The sequence below is a fragment of the Bos indicus x Bos taurus genome, chromosome 3 (assembly GCF_003369695.1).
Source record: "Bos indicus x Bos taurus breed Angus x Brahman F1 hybrid chromosome 3, Bos_hybrid_MaternalHap_v2.0, whole genome shotgun sequence".
Lineage (NCBI taxonomy): Eukaryota > Metazoa > Chordata > Mammalia > Artiodactyla > Bovidae > Bos > Bos indicus x Bos taurus.
In genome coordinates this window covers 107,190,319-107,214,813 of record NC_040078.1, presented here as the reverse complement: position 1 = coordinate 107,214,813, position 24,495 = coordinate 107,190,319, and the positions used below count along the sequence as shown (strand labels likewise).

General features: G+C 43.4%; 1 protein-coding gene and 1 pseudogene across 4 annotated transcripts in view; both read right to left on the bottom strand.

The window, feature by feature from the left end:
- RHBDL2 (rhomboid like 2) overlaps positions 1 to 24,495 on the bottom strand; it is a 58,078-nt gene that overhangs the window by 19,935 nt on the left and 13,648 nt on the right. For all 4 annotated transcript variants that reach the window (XM_027537761.1, XM_027537764.1, XM_027537763.1 and 1 more), the window contains exons 2-4: positions 11,079 to 11,344; positions 7,939 to 8,087; positions 5,978 to 6,090 (exon numbers count right to left, since the gene is read on the bottom strand). In XM_027537761.1, the coding sequence (XP_027393562.1) occupies positions 5,978 to 6,090; positions 7,939 to 8,087; positions 11,079 to 11,324 (508 nt within the window). In that variant the 5' untranslated portion in view covers positions 11,325 to 11,344. The remainder of the gene's footprint in view (positions 1 to 5,977; positions 6,091 to 7,938; positions 8,088 to 11,078; positions 11,345 to 24,495) is intronic.
- Positions 611 to 2,828, bottom strand: LOC113890104 (annotated as a pseudogene).

Sequence of the window (24,495 nt, the reverse complement as noted above, 5' to 3'; positions counted from 1 at the left end):
AAATTATTTTTACTTCATTAATGACACAAAAAATTATTATCAAGAAATAAAAAGACATGGGGGAAACCGAAAAGCATATTACTAAGTGAAACCAATCTGCAAAGGCTACATGGTGTATGATTCCAACTATATGACATTCTGGAAAAGGAAACAATGGAGACAGTAAAAAGATAGCCTTTATAATACTATAATGATGGATACGTGTCAGTATTCATTTGTCCAAAACCACAGAATGTACACCAGCAAAGATGAACCCTAGTTTTAAAGGACTTTGGGTGATTGTGATGCCATAGATGTAGGTTCATCGGTTGTAACAAATGTGCCATTCTGTTGAAAATGGAGCAGGCTGTGCAGGTGTCATGGCAGGCGATGAATGGGAAACTTCAGCACTGTCCTCTCGGTTTTGCCATGAACCCAAAACTGCTCTAAAAATTAGTCTTAAAAAAAAAATCCTTCAATGAGCAGTGTTATTAAATAAGGGCTTCCCAGGTGGCATTAGAACCCACCTGCCAATGCGGGAGACACAAGAGACACAGGTTCAATCCTTGGGTCGGGAAGATCCCCTGGAGGAGGGCTGGCAACCCACTCCAATATTCTTGACTGAAGAATCCCATGGACAGAGGAGCCTGGTGGGCTACAGTCCATAGGGTCACAAAGAGTCAAACACGACTGAGGCAGCTTAGTACACGTACACATTATTAAATAAGCATTATTATATTTTAAAACCCTGGTTAAATATCATGCCACAGAAATGCAAAGATTTTTTTTCAACTCAGCAATTTTACTTTAATGTTATGTTTGCTCATAAATGAGTCTGAAAAAGCTGATATGCAAGAGACTAACATGCTGCGGTCTAAAGCAACGTCAAGGCCAATGAAAACGTCTCTTCAGGAAAGAGACTGTACTCTAAATCTCCCCCACCTGGGGCAAGAGCAGCAGAAGTGGGTACTGGGACAGACAAATAAATACACATGATCTTGGCTTTCCCACCAGGGCTGGCGGCCCAGGACCCCAAGGCACATGATCGGAGGTCGATTGCTTGGAACTTCCAAAGCCTCCCAAATGTTTGGGTCTTTGAGGGCAAGGCTGAGGTTTTGGGAGGGCACATGTGCCAGCTGGAAGGGCCCTCAGCCAGCTCCCTCCTCCCACTCCAGCCCCAGGGAGAGCCTAACTCCCTGCTGGCCAGGCCTGCTGGGCCCTGGGATGGGGGCAGACTTTCACCCCAGCAGCCCCTGCCAAAGGGACATTTTGGTGTTCCCTGCCATGCAGTGTCAGGTGCTGAGGCCTGGCAGTGGCCCTGAAGCAGAAATAAGTCAAATGCGCATGAAAAATGGTGATTGCCCAAGACACTATTAGTTATACTGGCACAGGGTTGTCATTCTTCTCAGGGGGTAGATTTGTGATTGCTGGGCCTTAGGAAGAGGGAGTGGGGGGCTGTTGAGGCACCTTGCCAGGATGGAATGGCAGGTGGGAGGAGGAGACAAGGGTCCCGAGGCAGGGGGTAGGGGCCTGGCACCTGCAAATACCGGTACCTTCATGTTTATTTCCAGAGCGGGGGATGCGCTGGGGAGGGCGGGGCACATGGTGCTGGCAGCCTCTACCCAGTAGTGTGTGTGCTGGGGGCGAGAGTGGGGCGAGGAAGGGCAAGGGCCCAAGCATCTGTAGCGAGGTCCAAATAGGAATCTGCCCTAAAGGTGGCCAAAGCAGCCCACCTGTAACACAGCCCTGCTCCCAAAGGCAAAGGGCCAGCCCAGCAGGGTGACCTCCCAGGCATGGCCAAGCCAGGCTGAACCCAGCCACAGCAGGAGATGCAAGGGAAAGTGGTGGTAATGAACAGTGTTAGGAGAAGTGGGTGCAGCCAGCGCCCATCCATCAGAAGGCAAAGTAGCAGTCCTTGGGATGGCCCACATGGTCCAGGCAAGTATACTGGCTCGTGGGCAGGGGTCTGCACATCTGTACCAGCAGGCTCCTCTTCCAGGGATGGAAGGTAGTAGGGATGGAAGCCCTGGCTGTATTTCTAGGCTTCAGGGGCTCTGTCCACCGTGTACCAGAGCTTGAAGCATGCAGAATGCTCATTCCTCAGTTTCTCCAGCTCAGGCTGCAGCACGATGTCCTTCTCGGTCTGGTTGGCAAGCAGCAGGTGACACACGGTGCGATCGCTGGGGTCCTTCATGATGGCATGGATCACCTGCAGCATTGAAGTGGTGCCGGTCCCTCCAGCAATCATGCCCACAGACTTCAGCGTCTTGAAGACCGGGTTGGATTTCTTGTCCAGAGAGATGGCAAACTTCACTTTGCCCTGGTAGACCAGCAGCCCATTGGAGCCCCAGCACTCAAATGGTGTCTCCAGTCTTTGTGCTTTCCACGTACTGGGGCATCTTTCCTCCAGAGGGAAATGTGGGATGGGTGTCTTTAAAGTAAACCTTGACGACCAGGTCCACAAAGCCCTGGTCATCATCACTGGAAACACGCGTGTAGGGCCAAAGGACCAGGTTCCTATTGATTCAAGCAGAGAGGTAGATGTGCTGGCCAACGGAGAGGCCCAGGATGTGCTGGGGTGACGGCAGAGCAAAGCAGAACCGCCGGGTATCCTGGCTGATGACCTTCTTGTTGATGAGCCACAGCGGGTACTTGATGTCCCAACTCTGGAGCATGATGGCCGGGGTGGAGCGCTGAAACAGCTTCCCGAGGAGGCTGCACAGGAGCCAGACTGGGGACAGGACCCTGTGGCCCAGGGTGCCCAGCTGGGCCCCCATATTGGCACCACTCTGCACTCACTCCACAGCCACCACCACCAAGACCCGCAAAGATGTACTTTTAAGTTCAGTTATTTTCCATAGAAATTTTTTTCTTAATCACTTAAAATATGAAATTAAAAAAGTAATGTCCAGTTTCAACTGGAAGAATTGCATCATTGTCTGTGTGTATGTGTGCGTGTGTGTGTGTGTGCGCTCGCACATGCACTCAGTCTCTTCAGTCGCATCTGACTCTTTATGAGGCTATGGACTATAGCCCGCCAGGCTCCTCAGTCCATGGGATTCTCCAGGCAAGAATACTGGAGTGGGTTGCCGTTTCCTCTCCCAGGGGATCTTCCCCACTCAGGGATGGAACCCGTGTCTCCTGTGTCTCCTGCATTGCAGGCAGATTCTTTACCCTCTGAGCCACTGGGGAAGCCCCATAATTGTCTATGCTCATTCCAATTATCCAAAAAATTTGTTGTAATATGGCTATTAATTCCCACCTTCCCTAACATCAGTCAGTTGTTCTTGCAAACTAATCAGAAAGTGTTAACAATCAGTAAGTTTAAAATTTACTAAAACTCTCCACTGAGAAATTTTAAATCAGATGAGAAAAGTGTTTTCTGGCTTTTTTAAGTGTGAACTGAAAAGAGTTACTTCATCTTCTTCAGCAGCAAAAATCACATAATGATGGAATGATTTCCAATAACCAGTTTTCAAAATGCCCTTTTCAAAGCATGAGTGTTTTTGGAAAAGCAGTTACATTCTCACTTCTTAAGAGAAAAATACTACTGTGTCTTCAAAGGGACATATTTTGTGTTTGTTTTTCAGCATCTATAAAGTAGCTTACTAGTGAAAGCCTATTGTTATCACAGAAAAAAAACAGACACCCAACTGTTTTTAAAAGAGAAATACATAAACTAATCAGTAAATGAGCAAAAAAGGAGAGGAATCCCTCTCGCTCATTTCAGGACTTACAGCTCCAGTGGTACTGTGTGGTATTGGTGGAGAGATAGACACACTGATCAATGAAACAAAAAGGAGAAGCCAGAAAGAGTTCCATGAAACTACAGCCACCTGATTTTTGACAAGGTATAAAAGCAACTCAGTGAACGAAGAATGGTCTATTCAGCAATTTATTCTGATATTCACAAACAAAAAGAAAATCTGAACCTCATGCTTTAACTAACTAACTCAAATAAATCACATATTTAAATGTAAAGTGCAAAACATAACTTTAGAAGATAACATAGAGATTAAATTCAAGACTTAGGGCTCAGTGAAGAGTTCTTAGACATGACACCATGACTCGTAAAAGGAAAAAACTGATAAACTAGACCTCATCAAAACTAAAAACTTTTGCTCTGTGAAAGACTCTGCTAAGACAATCAAAACATAAGCTACAGACTGAGAGAATATCTGTAAACTACATATTCTATAAAGGACTAGGTCTGGGATATATAAAGAAGTCTCAAAATTTAACAGTTAAAAAAAATCTAATTATAAAAAAAATAAAAAATTTAAAAAAAATCTAATTAGATAAGTGGGCAAAATTCATGAACAGATATTTCACTGAAGAGGATACATAAATGGCAAATAAGCACATGAAGAGATGTTTAACATCATCAGCCCACTAGGGAAATGCAAGTTAAGACCATGATGAGATCACACACGTGGAGCACAGCTAAAATTAAAAGTGACAGTGGACTCCCCTGGTGGTCCAGTGGTTAAGAATCTACCTGCCAACTTAGGGGACACAGGTTCGATCCCTGGTCCAGGGAGACTGCACATGTTGCGGGGCAGCTAAGCCCACACGCCTCAACTTCTGAAGCCTGTGTGCCCAGAGCCCGTGCTCTACAAGAAACGCCACCGTAATGAGAAGCCCGCACACCACAGCTAGAGAGTAGCCTCCACCCGCCACAGCTAGAGAAAGCCCGAGTGCAGCAACAAAGACCCAGCTCAGCCAAAAATAAATAACTGTTTTAAAAAATAGCGACAACACCAAAAGCTGGCGAGGATGTGGAAAACTGAATTGTTTACACAGTACTGGGAGGACAGTGAAATGGAACAGCCATCCTGGAAAACATTTTGGCTGGTTCTTAAAAAAACTAAATATGCAACTACCATACAACTCAACCAACTTGCTCTTGGGCATTTATCCTAGAAAAATGAAAACTCAAGTTCACAAAACTATACTTATGTTTTAAAAAACCTGTACACAAATGCTTACTGGAACTTTATTTGTAATAACCAAAAACTGGAAACAATACAGATATCCTCCAGCAAGTGAACAATTGAACTAGTGGTGGTATACCATCCGTACCATCGAATACTACCCAGCAATAAAAATGAATAAGCTGTTGATAAATGCAGCAACCTACATGACTCTCCAGAGACTCATGCTGAGTGAAGAAAGCTAATCCTAAATGGCTGTACACTGTATTATTCCATTTATATAACATTCTTGAAGTGAGAAAATTATAGAAACAACAGATTAATGGGGTTGCCGGGAGGGTGGAAGAAAAGGGGGTATGGCTATAAAAATGAAACTGTGAGGAATCTTTGTGATGTTGGGAATATTTTGTACTTTGACTGTATCAGTGTGGATATCCTGATTAAGATACTGTACTGTGGTTTTGTCAGCTGTTACCATTGGGGGTAACTAGTTAAAGGGTATATGAGACCTATAGGTATTTATTTCCTACAGTGTGAATTAATAATTATCTAAAAAGTTTAATTTTTTAAAGTTTCTAATAAATAAATGGGTAGATAGGGGTTCTAATATTTCCTGCCCACACCCTAATGAATTTTTGGCATACCCAATTTGAGAGATCATTGGCATCCCAGGATGCTAGTCCCTACCCAATCTTTGGGTCCCTTTAGCTATTCTCAATGTTCTCTTGAAGTTATCTTTCTTAAATGCAAATTTGATCACGTTATTTCCCAAAATCATTAGTCTTGGGACATAAGGACCTTCTGGCTTTAGTCCTTTATCCAGTATATACACCTGGACACCAAACTACTCACAGTTGCCAGTCGTGCAGAACTCTGAGGTACCTGAGAATGGGCACAAAGACCTCTCGATATGCTTCTCTCTGGTTAACTTATTTCTAAACTTACCAGGTGCCCTAGCACATATTAGGAACACAGTAAATCTTGATTTAAAAGTTTATTGCCTTTGCTTATTGCCTCCTAAGAGTCCAGAGATGTTGATTCTGTGCTGTGTTCGGAACACTAACCTGCTATCACTCCTGCCAGGTACACCAGCCCCACGCGGAGGCCTTTATGGACCATTTCCAAGGGGATGCCCAGCCCGAGCTGCATAATGAGATTCCCCAGGATGTGCTGAACTCTGCAGAGACAAAAACCATTGTCAAACATTAGGACTAGCCCAGGCAGTTATCTCCTTGGGAGGGTAACAGGCACTGATATGTTGTTTCTAGTTAAGAACATGCTTAATGTGAATTCCATTTTCTAATTTTGTTAGGTGACTTTTTAAAGAGATAAAATCTTGAGCTTCAATATGTGAAGCAGATAAAAGGACATTTTAGAAATACACATTTACTTTATGAGTTTTGTTTTACAATAATTACTGATAATGTCAAACAGAGCAGTGAGGAAGCTTTAAGGAATGGAATATAAGCTTGCAATTATGGGTTTAGCTGACAGTTGCCATCACATGTCAGCCTCAGCACTTGATTTTGTTTTAGTTGCACAGTAATATTGAGAGAATACTAATTCACTCATATTGTATTGAAATTTCAGTAGGTTTTTAAACATCTCTTGCAAGCTCAGGGTAGTCTTTAATAAAACAGAGGTGGGACTTCCCTGGTGATCCAGTGGCTAAGATTGCACTCACTCCTAATGCAGGAGGCCTGGATTTGATCCCTGGTCAGGGAACTAGATCCCACATGCCACAGCTAAGACCTGGCACAGCCAAAGAAATAAATAAAACAGATATGGCAAGAGAAACCTCATTCCCAGTTCTGTATTTAAAAGGTTTTAAATTTACCAGAATGGAAAAAAAAAATGTTTACCTAGTAACACTAGCTAAACTTGGTTTCTCTCATATAAATATACTATAATTTGGTATAAAACATTGTTGAATACAAATGCTTTTTATTATAGTTTATAAATATGGAAAAATATTTTTAAGTGGAAATTGACATTATTTTGCTTGTCAAACCCCACAAGCATCTATGGAAACTCTCTGAATGTCACTTGGCAAATTTCCATATAACAGTAATCCTTGATTTAGTTGCTATGTAGCAAAATGCTTCAGTTTTTTTAAGTGGGCATAGTGATCAGAATTCTGAGCGAGGTCGTAAAAGGCTATTAGCATTTAAGAGACTGTAAGCAAAACTAAAAGGCAGGCACTGCATCACCCATTGCTTGTATTATTCTAAATAAACTATTCTACACCCATCAAAATGTTGATGAATTACGTTTTTAACTTCGGCAGAGGTGGGGAGGAAGGCACTGGCAATTCACATTTTACAGGGAACGTTTAACAACACCACACAACGTGGGGGACACAATTCTGGTTTGGTGACAATTTGGTCTCTTCTCATTGATATTCCTACGTAAATACCAATATTAGGCAGTTACGGTACAAAGTACACTGGACTTGGAGTCAGCACTAATGAGTTGAGATCCTCACTCTGCAAATGACTGCATCCCGTAAGCCTCACACAAAACAGCGGGAGCAGCGCTTGCCTCCTAAGGTTGCCAGGAGCATCAAACAAGATTATGGATATAAAAGTGCCTGGTCGATAATAAGGGCTTCCCTGGTGGCTCAGAGGTTAAAGCGTCTGCCTGCAATACGGGAGACCTGGGTTCGATCCCTGGGTCGGGAAGATCCCCTGGAGAAGGAAATGGCAACCCACTCCGGTATTCTTGCCCAGAGAATCCCATGGACGGAGGAGCCTGGTGGGCTACAGTCCACAGGGTCGCACCACCTACAGCACAGGGAACTGTGCTCAATATTCTGTAACCTCACTGGGAAAAGAATTTGAAAAAGAATAAATACATGTACATGTATAACTGAATCACTTTGTACACCTGAAACTAACATAGCGTTGTTAATCAACTATAGTCCAATATAAAATAAAGTTATAATAATAAAATACCAGACAAATGTTCAGGGTTATGGTTACTTGCAGTCACCTCTGACATCAGTGACTCAACTATCATTGCTTACCCAGCATGAACCAGCATGTACGAGATAAATCTCCAGGCTTCCTCCCGCTTCTCAGGACGGTAGATAAAGGGACTCTCCAAGATGCCTGTGTCCAAGGTGATCCACTGTTTCTGAGGCTTCCATACAGCATAGTAAATAAATACCGCCAGCTGACAGGGAGGGGCAGACACTAAAGTTAACCATACCTGCTGCAGAAAGCGGCCCCATTAAAGCCCACGGGTACTACCTCTGTTTGAAACAATTTGCTCGTAAGAGGACCGCTCCACAGCATGTGCTCAGATGGCAGAATTCAATTCCCTGCTGTATATCTGACCGTGTAACTGTAGGCGTCTCCTGCTTCTTCCAGCAGTTAGGAGCAGCCCTAGACCAAACTTCAAAGAAGAGTCTCCCTTGAACCCACTTTCCCCTCCTCTGCCCTCCTCTTCCCACCTTCACCATTTGATCACTCATCTGCAACTTAATAGGAAATTAGGTCACCGCTAGCTTCTGAAAAATAGAGGGAAAGGGGAAAATAGTGACTTTACAGTGGGAAAACCTGGCAAACAGGACCTGAACCAAGTGACGAAGGCTCATGTCACAGGGATGGCATGTGGATGCCCCCATTCCCGAATGTGATGTGATGAGAAGGGCACTTCACTTCTGTGGTCTTCCTCCCCCAAACCCATAACTCCAGTCTAACCATGAGAAGAAATATCAGACAAACCCAGACAGAGGGACATTGTACAGAATACCTGGGCAGTACTCCTCAAGACGATCAAAAGCATGGAAAGCAAAGACAGAGAGAGGGTCAGAGATCAGAGCAGACCGGGGAGATGTGACAAGTAGACACAGCGTGACTCCCTGGGTTCGAAAGTACAGAAGGACAGAAAGAGGTCACCAATGGAAAAACTGGTGAGATTCAAATAGGCCTGGAGTTTAGCTAATACTAATATATCAATATGAGTTTCCTAGTTTTGACAAATGTAAAACTGTGGAAATGTAAGATATTAACATTGGGAGAAACTCTCTTACTATCTCTGTAACTTTGCTATAAAGCTAAAATTACTCCAAAATAAAAAAATTTGCTTAAAAAAATTTTTTGGCAGCACGACTCAGTCTGCAGGATCTGAGTTTCTTGACCGGGGATTGAACCCAGGCCCCTGCAGTAAAAGTATCAAATTCTAACCTCTGAACTGCCAGGGAGTTCCGTCGTTTTTTTATGTACAGTCTGTCACCTCCAGCAAAATATTGAGTAGAAATGGTGATGGTGGGAATTCTTGTCTTATTTCTGATTCTAAAGGAAAAAAACGATTTTAACATTTCACTGTTTGTAGTATTAAGCCCCTAAGATGGTCCTCAAGGGTCCTCACCACTTCATAGTCACACCCTTGAACAGTTTCCTCCTTCAGTGACTCAGGGCTGGTTTCTGTGTCTGCCCCAACCAACACAGCATTGACAGAAGCTTCTTTCAGGAACGCCCCATTGGGGCCTTATCTTTATATAAGCCATAAGAGGCCAGGTCCCTACGATAGTTAAATTTATGTGTCAACGTAACTAAACCACAGTATTTGGTCAAATATCATTCTACATGTTTCTGTGACTTTGAATAAAGCAGACTACCCTCCGTAATGCGGGTGAGCTCCTATCAGTTGAAGGCTTAATAGAACAAACACTCCTTGAGCAAGAAGGAATTATGCCAACAAATGGCCTTTGAACTTCAACTTATCCCCTGGTTGCTAGTCTGCTGGCCCACCCTGTAGATTTTAAATTTGCCAAGCCTCTGCAATTACATAAATCAATTCCTTAAATCAATCTCTCTCTCTCTCTCTCTCCCCATATATGTGTATACATAGATGATAGATAGTGTGTGTGTGTGTACATCCTATTGATGCTGCTTCTTTAAAGAACCCTGACTAATACAGTCCTTGATAAAAAAAAGTTGAGGCATCAGTGGGCACTAAGAGAATAACACCAGAAACTTTCTCATACTTTTAAGTTGGGGCTTCCGTGGTGGCTCAGAGGGTAAAAAAAATTCACCTGCAATGCAGGAGACCTGAGTTCAATCTCTGGATCAGGAAGATCCCCTAAAGAAGGGAATGGCAACCCACTCCAGTATTCTTGCCTGGAGAATTCCATGGAGAGAGGAGCCTGGAGGGCTACAGATCACGGGGTCACAAAGAGTCGGACATGACTGAGTGACTAAACACACAATGCCCCTAAGTCACATCCCACGGGCAGCCATACTCTGTCAATTCCTTTATAAGGCATCATGGTGTGAGAGAAAAAGCTGGGTGAGATGAGGCTCAGGAGAAGCCCGGTCCTGGTTAAATAACTAAGTATGTGGCCTTGGGCAAGTCACCCCACTCTTTTCTGGAAAACAAAACAGCTGACTAGACCAGAGTCTGATACTCACTACATGCTGCCCAGAGCTGACATCATTAGAAGATCCCAATCCCATTTTTTCCTACTGAAATCTGGAGGCAACCTATATCTCTTTTAAACATAGAGCTCCTGATACACCTTACCAATCAATCATAGCTGGTTCATGAGATCAAACCAATTGGACACCCAGAGATTATTTGATATCTAAAGCCCCCACCAACTAAAATGATATGCTGCTGCTGCTAAGTCACTTCAGTTGTGTCCAACTCTGTGCGACCCCATAGACAGCAGCCCACCAGGCTCCCCTGTCCCTGGGATTCTCCAGGCAAGAGTACTGGAATGGGTTGCCATTTCCTTCTCCAATGCATGAAAGTGAAAAGTGAAAGTGAAGTCGCTCAGTCGTGTCTGACTCTTAGCGACCCCATGGACTGCAGCCTTCCAGGCTCTTCCATCCATGGGATTTCCCAGGCAAGAGTACTGGAGTGGGGTGCCATTGCCTTCTCCAAAATTGAAATGAAGCCACTGCAGTTGTGGTCACTGCAGAGGAGTTGTTTGAAAAATAAAACTCAACACGTGACTGAAAGTGCCTGGGAAGGCAGGAGGAACCTGGGAAGGGGACTCTGAAGAGGACGAAGTCGAGTTCTGTGTGTGCTGTACTGCCACCCCCAAGCTCTCTTCACATGTTTCCCAGTCTTTCCTCCAGGTGTGATCTGAAGCCCCAGTGTACCTGCAGCCCCCCAGGAGTCCTTGCGCCAGTGCGCACCACCCGGCACGTTTACCTCAGCGATGCTGATGAAGATGATGAACAGTGGGGGCGGGAGGCAGTTAGCTCTTTCCAGGTATGTTCTTCGCACTGATTCAGGAAGCATCCATTTTGAGACAATCCTGTGGACTTTTCTAGGCTTGAAGGGATCTTTATCTGCCCTGCCCTCTCTCATTTTCTCCTCTTCCAGCTCTTCTTTCATCTCTGTCTCCATATTCAGATTCACATCCTCTTCTATCTCCAAATCATGAGCAGCAGCCATTGTCCTGGGTCCCCCTCCACCTGAAAGGAACAAGACTGTCAGGGGAAAACAGATGACCCTATGGTCTTCAGGCCATAGCTCTTTCCTGGGCTCTCTGGCACCACCATAGCTCTTTCCTGGGCTCTCTGGCACCACCTGGGCTCTCTGGCACTGGTTTTCAGTGCCTTCCCAGTGAGTCAGTAGAAGGTGGCTGCAGATCTGTTGCCCAAAGACACGTAATATCCATACCCTCACCATCCGGGTGTAATTGTGAAAAAGTACTAAGTTCTCCCCAGCTGAGGAAGAGGACTCCCCAGAAGTCACTTATGGAATTACCTACTGTCACCACCCAGAGTGGACTGGAGCTTTGGGATGGCAGCTCTACCTCATACACCCTTTCCTTGCCCTCTGCCACTGACTCCCAAGGCAGTTATTAGTGTAAGAGATAGCTCTGCCACGAGGCGACGCATCTCAGAGTCTAAGCCACACACGTGCGTAACCGAATTCAGCTTTGACTAGCTTATGTAAACAGTCTCCTCTCAGCTCTTAGTTTCATCTTGCTTCTACTCCCAAGCCAAACACAGGTCTCTGGTTTCTGATTCCAAATCAAAAACTATTTAATGAGCATCGACTATGTATCAGGTACTATGCTGAGAGGTGCTATGTGTCAGGCACCCATTTTAGTTTAAAAAATTCCCCTCCCCTCAAAAAAGATTTAAAACCACATCTTCCCTTTTTAAATTACCGGTGTCCTTTCTAACATGCCACTGCTGCCATTCTGCAGCACATGAGTCAAGTAGGCCATTGCTCACTGACCCTCCAGGGGCAGCGCTGCCGGTCTCCCTAAAACACATCTTCCCAACAACTCTTTGACATCTGACACTCTTGGCTGAGTTGCTACTAATGTCTACACCCAGTATCCCCTTGAACTCAATCCTCAATATGTAGACACTCAAGCATTTATTCACAGACATCTGTTGAACACCTACTATGTATCAGGCGACCAGTCCCATCCCAAAGTGTTTGCAGTGTCAGGGAGGAGGCTGAGGTCAATAAAAATCACACAGATAATTGTACGATTACAGCTGTGCTAAGAGACACCAAGCAGATGCATAAGTTACTGAGGCAGCAAGTCTGTAACAGTGAGGCCTGAACTACATACCCCCTCCTCTCCATGTGTCATGGTGCTATCTGTACAGTCTTTCTCCTTTTGGTTTAGTTGTTATATTTTACTTCTGGTTGAACTATTTAATCAAATATTTTCATAGTCAAAAAAATGGGTGCTGCTGCCGCTTACTCGCTTCAGTCGTGTCCGACTCTGTGCAACGCTGTGGAGTGCAGCCTGCCAGGATGCTCCAGGCAAGAGCACTAGAGTGGGTTGCTGTGACCTCCTCCAGGGGATCTTCCCAACCCAGAGATCGAACTCGGGTCTCCGGCATTGCAGGCAGATTCTTTACCACTGAGCCACCAGGGAAGCCCCTGGCAGGGATGGGGGAGGCTCAAATACACTAAAGGAAAAAAATAATGTTTCCAGACACTACATAGAGTACCATCCAATTTTTTTTTTAAGGAATGTATTGATACGAAGGGAAAACATCTGGAGAATTAACCATGATTATATTTGCATGATAGGATTTCACTAGATTTTTGCCCTTTATGCAGGAGTGGGTCTACATTTTGTGTATGCTGAAGCTTAAACAATATGGGGGCGTGCTCTGGAAAAAATAACATTATATTAAAATTATAAAACAGAAAAACTATAAAAGTACTTAGAATGCTTTAGAAGAAGCCTGTGTAAGTAGAAATCTGAAGCTTAAGCTTTTTTAGTATCACAGATAACCCAGCCAAAACAATCTTAAAAAAGAACAAAACAGGAGGTACCGCATTCTCTGACTCAAACTATAATTTAGAAAACTACAGTGATCAAAACAGTATGGTACGGGCACAAAAACAGATACAGAGCAAAGGAATTGAATAGAGAGGCCAGAAATGAACTCACACCTATACAGGCAATTAACCTATGACAAAGGAAGCAAGAATATACAATGCGGAAAAGACGGCCTTACACCACATATAAAAATAAACTCAAAATGGATTAAAGACTGAAATGTAAGACCTGAAACCATAGAACTTCTAGAAGAAAACACAGGCAGTCTGCTCTTTGACATCGGTCTTAGCAATATTTTTTCTGGATATTTCTCCTCAGGAAAGGGAAACAAAAGCAAAAACAAACAAATGGGACTATATCATACTAAAAAGCTTTTGCACAGCAAAGAAAACTACCAACAAAAGGAAAAGGCTGCCTACTGAACGGGAGGAGATATTTGCAAATGATAGATCTGACAAGGAGTTAATATCCAAAATATACAAAGAACTCACAATACAACCCAACATAAAAAACAAACAACCCAATGGAAAAATGGACAGGGGACCTGAGTAGATTTTCTTCCTATAAAGAAGACATACAGATGGCCAATAGACACATGAAAAGATGCACATCACTAATCTCCAGGGAAACACAATCAGAACCACAATGAGGGGAGTTTCCTGGCATCTCCGTGGTTAGGACTCCACATTTTTCACTGCTGTGGCCCAGGTTCAATCCCTGGTCGGGAAAATAGATCCAACAAGTCATGCAGTGCAGCCAAAAACAAACAACAAGAACACAGTGAGAATCACTTCACACCTGACCGAATGGCTGTTATCAAGAAAGACAGCATAACAAGTGTTGGCCAGGGTGCTGAGAAAAGAGCCTCATGCCCTGTTGGTAGGAAGGTACTTTGGTACAGACACTGTGGAAGTGGTACATGGTGGTGGTGTAGTCGCTGAGTTGGGTCCAACTCGTGAGACCGTGTGGACTGTAGCCTGCCAGGCTCCTCTGTCCACAGAATTTCCCAGGCAAGGATACTGGAGTAGGTTGCTATTTCCTTCTCCAGGGGATCTTCCTGACCCAGGGATCAAATCAGAGTCTCCTGCACTGCAGGTGGTTTCTTTACCAACTGAGCCACCAGGGAAGTCCATGGAAAACAGTATACGGATTCCTCAAAGAAAAGCAGAATTACCATTAGATTCAGAAATTCCATTTCTAGGCACTTATCCAAAGACAATTAAAATGTACCTCCATGTTAAATGCTAAATTATTTACAGTAGCTAAGATATGGAAGCAATCTAAGTGCCCATCAATAGATGAATGGATAAAGAATATGTGGTATGCACACACACACACACACACACACACAGAGGAATATTTCTTGGCCATGAAGAAGAATAAAATCTTGCTCTGCAACAACACGGATGGACTGAAAGGGTATTATGCTAAGAGAAATGAGTCAGGCAGAGAAAGACAAATGCTGTATGATTTCATCTATGTGGGTAATCTAAGAAGCACGTGAACAAACACAATCAAACAGAAACAGAGTCATAGATACAGAGAACAAACAGGTTTTTGCCAGAGAGGAAGAGGTTGGGAGGAGGTAAGAAAAAGATGGGAGATAAAGAGGTACATTTCAGTTACAAAATAAATGTCACAGGAATAAAATGTAGTGTGGCGAATACAGTCAATAACTGTGTGATAACTATGTATGGTGACAGATGACAACTAGACTTTTCATGGTGATCATTTTGTAATGTATAGAAATAACAAATCACTATGCTGTACTCTTGAGAGTCCCTTGGACTGCAAGGAGATCCAACCAGTCCATTCTAAAGGAGATCAGCCCTGGGTGTTCTTTGGAAGGAATGATGCTAAAGCTGAAACTCCAATACTTTGGCCACCTCATGCGAAGAGTTGACTCATTGGAAAAGACTCTGATGCTGGGAGGGATTGGGGGCAGGAGGAGAAGGGGACGACAGAGGATGAGATGGCTGGATGGCATCACCGACTCGATGGACATGAGTTTGAGTGAACTCCAGGAGTTGGTGATGGACAGGGAGGCCTGGCGTGCTGCAATTCATGGGGTCGCAAAGAGTCGGACACAACTGAGCTACTGAACTGAACTGATGCTGTATACCAGGAAGTAACAGTGCTGTGGGTCTGTTATTTCAAAAACAAATAAAGTCATAGAAAAAAAGATCAGCCACATCAGATATATGTGACTACCAAAGGTGGGGGTGGGAAGGGGAATTAGATGAATGTAGTCAAAAGGTACAAATTCCTGCTGCTGCCGCTCATTCAGTTGTGTCCGACTCTTTGCGATCCCATGGACTGTAGCCTGCCAGGCTCCTCTATCCATGGGATTCTCCGAGAAAGAATGGAGTGGGGTGTCATTTATTCCTCCAGGGGGATCTTCCCAGACCAGGGATCGAACCCACATCTCTTCCCTCTCCTGTGGTTATAAGATACATATGTACTAGGGATGTAACACTACAACATCATAAAGATAATTAACTGCTGTACATTATAAATGAAGGTTGTTAGGAGAATCCCAATAGTTCTCATCATAAAGAAAAAAATGTTTTTTCTATTTCTTTAATGTTGTATCTCTATGAAATGATGGATGCTCACTAAACATATTGTGTTAATCATTTCATGATATATGTAAGTTGTACAACAATCATTATGTTGCACACCTTAAACTTAAAAAAAAAAAAGATATAATAAAACAGACCCATATGTACGACACCTTTGCTGGATCCTAAAGTCTCAAGCACTGTACTATTTCTTCCCTCCCCTTGTGGATCAATGTCTTAAAGGATGAGTCTGTATCCACTAAACACCTTGTCAACTGCAACCCCGATCGAAACTGCTCTGCTAAGTTATGCCCTTTAAATAAATCCACTTCTGTTGTAATGTGAGTTCTAACAAAGTGTGTAGAGCAGCCCAGTCTCTTCAAAGCACATCCTCATGCAAATTCTCACGTACTCCTCTGAACAATCTGGGAAGAAAAGCAAGCAATATGTTCCCAATTCTGACCTTCCACTTTCCTAACTGAGCTTCCTGTTGAAAATCCTTCATCCCTGCCTTTCATCCCAACCACATTCCATTGGGTGACTTCTTTTTCCTACTACCCAGCCACAGGCATCCCCTCTGTGCACTTCAGCAACACTGTCCTCCTGCAACTGACCTTCTCTAACTTGGTGGGAAAAGGCAGTGTCAAGGTCACTAAAGGGCGGGTACACAGGCTAGACAGACTGGGGAATGGCCATGTCTTATTTTTATATGCCACCCCAGTAAATAGCCCTGGATCTGGGACTGTGAGCCATAGAATGGGGGCTTCGAGGGGTGGGAGGCAGGGGAATGGAGAAGTTTATGTTTAATGGGTACAGAGTTTCAGTTTGGGAAGATGAAAAAGTTCGGGAGATGGATGATGGTGATGGTTGTACAATAACGTGAATGCTATGAATTAATTATACACTTAAAAACAGTTCAAATGGTAAGTTTTATGTGTATTTTACCACACACACAAACTAAATAATAATATTAAATTTTCAAGGTCACTGTGAAGACTAGATAGAATATACTGTTTGTCATTCAGTTCAGTTCAGTTCAGTCGCTCAGTCGTGTCTGACTCTTTGCGGACCCCATGAATCGCAGCATGCCAGGCCTCCCTGTCCATAACCAACTCCCGGAGTTCACCCAAACTCACGTCCATCAAGTCAGTGATGCCATCCAGACATCTCATCCTCTGTCGTCCCCTTCTCCTCCTGCCCCCAATCCCTCCCAGCATCAGAGTCTTTTCCAATGAGTCAACACTTCGCATGAGGTGGCCAAAGTACTGGAGTTTCAGCTTTAGCATCATTCCTTCCAGTGAACACCCAGGGCTGATCTCCTTCAGGATGGACTGGTTGGATCTCCTTGCAGTCCAAGGGACTCTCAAGAGTCTTCTCCAACACCACACTTCAAAAGCATCAATTCTTCGGCGCTCAGCTTTCTTCACAGTCCAACTCTCACATCCATACATGACCACTGGAAAAACCATAGCCTTGACTAGACAGACCTTTGTTGGCAAAGTAATGTCTCTGCTTTTGAATATGCTGTCTAGATTGGTCATAACTTTCCTTCCAAGGAGTAAGTGTCTTTTAATTTCATGGCTACAGTCACCATCTGCAGTGATTTTGAAGCCCCAAAAAATAAAGTCTGACATTGTTTCCACTGTTTCCCCATCTATTTCCCATGAAGTGATGGGACCAGATGCCATGATCGTAGTTTTCTGAATGTTGTCATTAGCATGTGCTTAATCAACAGTACCCAACATTACTGACATTTTCAGCTTAGTCCAGTGTATCTAAACTTCCTCTCATGCACATGCTCAGATGCTCAGTCGTGTCTGGCTCTTTACGACCCCATGGAGTATAGCCCAGCAGGCTCCTCTGTCCATGGGATTCTCTCAGCAAGAATACTGAAGTAGGGTGCCATTTCCTTCTCCAGGGATCAAACCCACGTCTCTTATGTCTCCTGCACTGGAAATGGTACATCTTCCCAAGGGGTACCACTAGCACCACCTGGGAAACCCTCTGAGTATTTTCCACTGGAATTTTCTTTTTTGGGAGGGTGGGGGGCCACATCAAGCAGCATGCAGGATCTTAGTTCCCCAACCAGGGATCGAACCCAGGCCCCTTGCAGTGGAAGCACAAAGTCCTAACCACTGGACTGCCAGGGAAGTCCCTAAAATTAACCATTTTAAAGTATATAATTCAGTAGCATTAAATACATCACCACTATCTATTTCCAAAATGTTTTCATCACCCCAGACAAAACCCTCATACTCAGTAAGAAGTCACTTCCCTCTTGCTCCATCCCTCCAGCCTCAGGCAACCATTAACCTGCTTTTGGTCTCTATGGATTTACCTATTCCAGATATTTCATATGAATGGAATTATACAATATGTGGCCTTTTGAGCCTGGCTTCTTTCACTTAAAGTCTTCAAGGTTCATCCATGCTGTAGCATGTGTCAGTACATCATTCCTTATGGCTGAATAATACTGCATCACATAGATAAAACCACACTGTTCATCCATTCATGGGTTTAAGGGCATTTGGATCGATTCCACCTTTGGGCTACTGTGAATAAAGCTGCTATGAACATCCCGATACAAGTTTTTATTTAAGTACATGTTTTCAATTCTTTCAGGTATATACCTGAGAGTGGAATTGCTGGGTTATATGGTAATTCTGTGTTTAATTTATCAGGAAATCTTCAGATCCCATTTTAAAGTGGTTAAGACTCTTCACTTCTATGGCAGGGGACACAAGTTTGATCCCTGTTTGGGAAACTAAGATCCCGCAAGCCAAATAATGAGGTGGAAAAAAAAAATTAAAGTGGGGATAAGGATAGCACTTACTTCATAACATTTTTAATTTTTTTTATTGCAGTATAGTTGGTTTACAGTGTTGTGCAGAGATTTACAATCTCTGCTGTGCAGCAAAGTGACTCAGTTATACACGTATAGACATCCTTTTATTTGTATTATTTTTTATTACGGCTTATCATGGGATATTGATTACAGCTTCCTGTGCTATACAGTAGGCCCTTGTTGTTTATCCATTCTAAATGTAATAGTTTGCATCTAGCAACCCCACCTCATAGCATTTTGGGGAAGATTATTTGAGATAATGCATATAAAACCTTAGGACAATTTCTGGCACATAGTAAACATGCCTTAATTATTAGTCTTATCGGCTATGGATGGATGAGTGGGTATGTGGATAGGCAGATAGATGGCTAGAAGAAAGGGTGGGACTGAGTCTGGGGTCTATTTTCACATTGCAAATTACTAGGAATTGGGTCACTGCCGGGAGCCAGACGGGAGTTCCCACCCATGACAAAGGTAATGCAGAGAGGATCTAACATGCAAAGGCGAATCAGAACTCGAGAGGCCCCCTGGACCTGCCCAAGCATCTACCCCAAAACCAAAATCTGTCTGTTTTACTATTTCACGACTTTCACCAACTCTTCTGACATTAACAGGGGGCTATCCCCAACCACCTTTCTCTGAAGAAAATCAACTTGGAGCTCTAGTTAATAAGTCTCCTGGGCATAATAGGAGTATTTCAATTCAAACCCCTCTGATGACTTTCTAGCTTGCCTGACAGGTTTGTTCGGACTCCTTCAGCTACACATGTGATTGTTCACAGCCTCCCAACCACGAGAGGCAGAGAGGCACGGGAAGCTTAAGATATTCTAACAATGCAGAGCTTCTCAGAGAGTTAAAATTGTTGGAATAGAACTAGTAGAGGAGATTTCTTTGTTGAGCTAATGCTTGCTGCCAAGTTTCCATATCCCTTACCTACTGTGTCCCTGGGAGTGTATTGATTAATATAGTTGGTACATAGAAATGTAAGTAGTAGCTTTAATGTTTGTAACCTTGGACCCTTGAGTTAATTCTTTTCTTGTTATAGCCCACCACACCTTTGCCCTATAGGAATGCAACTTTATCTAATGCTTTCAGAGGGTGGCGCCTGACTTTAGAATAATCACCTTTAGAGAAAATAAGTTTTTTGATTGACTAACCATTATTCAGAAGAAAGGGTCATAAAATGTTACCAGGCCTCCTGGCCAGAAGATGATGTAAATCACCTAAAGCCTTTGCATATAAGTTTGCAGAAAGAAAGCCTGGCTTCGCTAAGGGTCAAGGACTGCTGACCTTGCATGACTATACTCCCCCTATTATCCTCTATGCACAACTTAAGGTATAAAAACTACTTTGGAAAATAAAGTTGTGGGCCATGCTCATCAAGCTTGGTCTCCCCATGTCGTTCTTTCTTGTTTCCTTTTCTCTCCTTTTCTTCTCTGTTCTTCCTTCAGGATGACTAATTTGGAGCACGGGGGCCCTCTGAGACCACTTATTTGCCCGGGCTTCTAAGACCCACTCGAGAAGATGCCTAAGGTGGGGCACTTTCCGCAATTTGAGAGGGCGTCTGTGGCCTCTGTGGTCAGTGCAAACCTGATGGCACAGGTTTTATTGGCTTTCTGCGTAAACCAGTTAGCTCAAGCCTCTGTTTCTCTGCTTTGCTATCCTTTCGCCAACACCATCCTCCCGAGGGAATCCCTGGATCCAGCCGGGGCTGGACCCTGGCAGGTCACATTTATTTTTTTTCAAATGCATTCCATTAGGCAAGGGTGCACATTATAATAGATTATAGTTAATAAATTTAAGGAAGTCCCCTTTTATTACTTTTTTCCCAGTAACTTTGCTGAAAATAAAGGCTTCTTCTCTCACACTCACCCAGTCTCCAAGGGTCAGACTCTAAGTGTATAGAAATAGCTATTGGGTTGGCCAAAACTTTCTTTCAGGCTTTTTGCAATGTTTTGTGGAAAACCTGGATGAACTTTTTGGCCAATCCAGTATTTAATTCATTTTCCTTGCATATTGATGATTATTTCTAGTTTGTTTCATGTCTCATAAATGGCAAAACAGAGTATGGATTTAAGATCAGCAGCTCTTAAACGCAAATACTAAGGCACTTTTAAAAGAAGTTCAGGGACTCCCTGGTGGTCCAGTGGCTAAGACTCCACACTCTCAATGCAGGGGGCCTGGGTTCAATCCCTGGTCAGGGAACTAGATCCCACATGCCACAGCTGAGACTCGGTGCAGCAAAATAAATAAATAAATGTTCTTTTAAAAAATAAGTTCAAGTAGGAGTGATTAACATTGTGTTAATAAGCCCTAGTCATACACGGTCATTTCACGAGGAAATAAAATTCCACATTGTTAATAACACAACTTTATATCTATAAAAGGGCTTCCCTGGTGGCTCAGACAGTAAAGAATCTGCCTGCAATGTGGGAGACCCACGTTAAATCCCTGAGTTGGAAAGATCCCCTACAGAAGGGAATGACAACCCACTCCAGTATTCTTGCCTGGAGAATCTCATGGACAGAGGAGCCTGGCGGGCTACAGTCCACGGGTTCACAAAGAGTCAGACACATCTGAGTGACTGACACACACACACACACACACACCCCTATAAAAGGAGCTAGAAAAACAAGGATTACATTTCTCCCCCAATTTTTCTCTTTTTTCCAGACTTCAAAATTTCCAGAAATTTTATGACCTCAAGGCCATCATTTTATTTATTTTAGTGAAATATATTTCCTGTGTTGCAAAAGTATCTGACCCATTCAGTTTAGCTGAGCTCACTCTGTGTCTGCTTTCTCCTTGGTATGTGTGTGAGTGTGTATTAGTCACTCAGTCGTGTTCAACTCTTCTCGACCCCGTGGACTGTAGCCCGCCAGGCTCCTCTGTTCATGGAATTCTCTAGCCAAGAATACTGGAGTGGGTTGCTACTCCCTTCTCCAGGGGATCTTCCCAACCCAGGGATCGAACCCGGGTTTCCTGCATTGGAGGCAGATTCTTTACTGTCTGAGCCACCAGGGAAGACCTTCTTCCTTGGTACATGCAGTAAAGGGATCTGACGTCTAGGTCTACCTACTGTCGTAGATTCTAAAAATAGATGAACATGTTGGTAGAGATGGTGGCATTTTGTTTTGATCTCTCTTCTCAAACGCTATTACGCTCTGACTTCCGTACCTGGCTGTGTGCCTATTGCATGAATATCGAGGCCTGTCTCTGGTTCATCTCTACAGGTGCTGCTTCTCATCTGACATTCCCTGTCCCTCCTACTCCTGTTTACCTTCTGCTCCCACAGCTGAATTTCTGAGCACAATTCACCACCATGGAAACACTACTGACCAGATTGGCAACAATGAAAAACACTGATCCATACTTATGAGGCTCTATGGAAATGGCTGCCGTTTATGAGGTGTAATTGATGCAGGCTTTTCACAAGGCAATTGGGCGGCTTCTATAAAATATGAAACTCATATACCTTTCAACAGACTTATTCTACTTCTAGAAATCTCCTTCTAGAAATGTATTTGAGCAAGTACTCAAGGCTATCATTCAAAGATGTTCAGAGCAGAACTATTTAGAGTAGTGAAAAATTACAAAGAAACTTAAAGTACGTTAATTAGGTTGTTGTATTTTCTGATAGTTCTACTTCCTTATACTGTGCTGAAATCTGCTCACCAGCACTTCCTGGGTCAAAGGTTCCCCTCCCCAGGGCGTCACAAAGCAAGTATAAGCTAGGGTCATGTCATTAATCATGAGGGTGTAGCCTATATAGGCCATGGGTTCAAAGTTGGGATAGATAATCTGAAGTTTCTGGATTACCAGAATTTTCAGAGGCTCAGTCCATAGCACAAGATCTCAAAACAAGTCACCAATGGTTACAACACATTATAGTCTCAGAAATATAAAAACATCTACAGCTATCAAATTATTTACTTGGTCACTCTCATCACAGTGTTACTCATGGAGTGAATTGCTTACTACATTGACTGCTTTCTTATTCATTAAGCAAAGGTTAGGGTTTCTTAAGCTTTCTTGAATGTAGACTTGATATTATGCCTCAGCTCCTACCTTTTATCTGCAGCAAGTGGCTGTCAACTCTTTGTTGAAATCACACACACACGAACACACACACACACATGCAGATCAAAACTGGGTGGAACTGCTGTGAAATGTTGTCATCCTACACTTAGAGAACAACTAGGGTAGATTATTAAAAAGAATACAGGAAAAGTAGAAAAGACTCAGAGCCTTCTGGTTAAAAATGGAGATGTTCCCCTGCACACAAGAACTGAAGACCTTCCCTTCAAGTTAGCAATTATTCTCAAGAAGAGGAAAAATGGAAAGAACTTTTCGACTTCCTGACCTTACCTGGTATAAGCATTGTTCTTGTTATGAATCATGGAGCCAGTGTGCTGGCCAAGGATTGGAAAGGGGAGGGCTCTGCAAAGGGGAGGGCTCTGCTCATTTACCCAGAATAGTGATTTGCCTTTAAAATATATATATCTGTAGAAAAAGAGATTTCCATAAGATTTATGTAGGAGACTCTAGACATTGGCAAGGGATTTTTCTGAAGACCGTTTGTCAAGTGAAAGTCGCTCAGTCATGTCCGACTCTTTGTGACCCCTTGGACAATACAGTCCATGGAATTCTCCAGACCAGAATACTAGAGTGAGTATTCTTTCCCTTCTCCAGGGGCTCAAACCCAGGTCTCCTGCGTTGCAGGCGGATTCTTTACCAGCTGAGCCACAAGGGAAGCCCAAGAATACTGGAGTGAGTAGCCCATCCCTTCTCTAGTAGATCTTCCCAACCCAGGAACTGAACTGGAGTCTCCTGCATTGCACGTGGATTCTTTACCAACTGAGCTATCAGGGAAGCCCAAAGACCTCTTTGGTGCCCTTATTCACTATTGAGAATACTGATAGGGACAGAGTAGCGACAAAGTTGGTATTTAAATAGTTAATCCCACTAGGGGATTATAAGTCAAGAAAAAAGTATGGGAGACCCTTGTAAGTTAATGATCACTCAAGAAAGCAGGTTTGCTTAACCACAAAACCAAGCAGGGCTGCTTAGCAACAAAACCACACAAGAGAAGCATGAGACATGCCCCCTGACTGTAAAACCATGGTGGCATGAGACCTACATCTTGCCCAGTGAGCCTGGTAAGTTAATGACCCCTAGGACATGCTCTCTGCACACATAAAAAAACAATAATTTATGGAAAGGTAACATTTCAAAGTGCAAGATCCTCAGTGTACTGAGATCTGAGATAATTTTTCCATAGTGTCACAACAGTCATAGTAACAGTCATAGTGTCTTAACCATGTAGGGACAAAAAAAACCTCCCCCACCTGACATAGAGGAGGAGCTGACGATGGAAGCATGACATCTACTCAAGAATGAGGAAGAAAGTGGTTTTCTCCCTTTCTGACTTCTCCTTTGATTATAAAACTGTAGCCCACTAAGTTCTTGGGGTGGGGCACCTTCTCGGCTGGCCACTTATAAGCCTCACAAGCATCCTGTTCTAATAAATTACTTCTATCACTTTGCCTCTCACTGAATTCTTTCTGCACTGAGACCTAAAGGACTGGAGCTCCTTGGAGTCCCTCAAAATGCCATGTAGCATTTTCAATATCACATAGTGTTTCTCAAAATTTTGTCATAAATTAAGTCAAAAAAATTTAAGTTAAGGACTTCTGTAACTGAGCAGGACCCTATGGGGCCTTCCCAGGACAGACCTCTCTGCCATATCCTCCGCTTCAGCTCCTCTCTAAGGTACCTAGATAACAGTATCTGATATACATTTCCTGAGTTGTTTTGCAGATACTAAGTGAAAGTGAAAGTGAAAGTGAAGTTGCTCAGTCGTGTCCGACTCTTTGCTACCCCATGGACTGTAGCCCA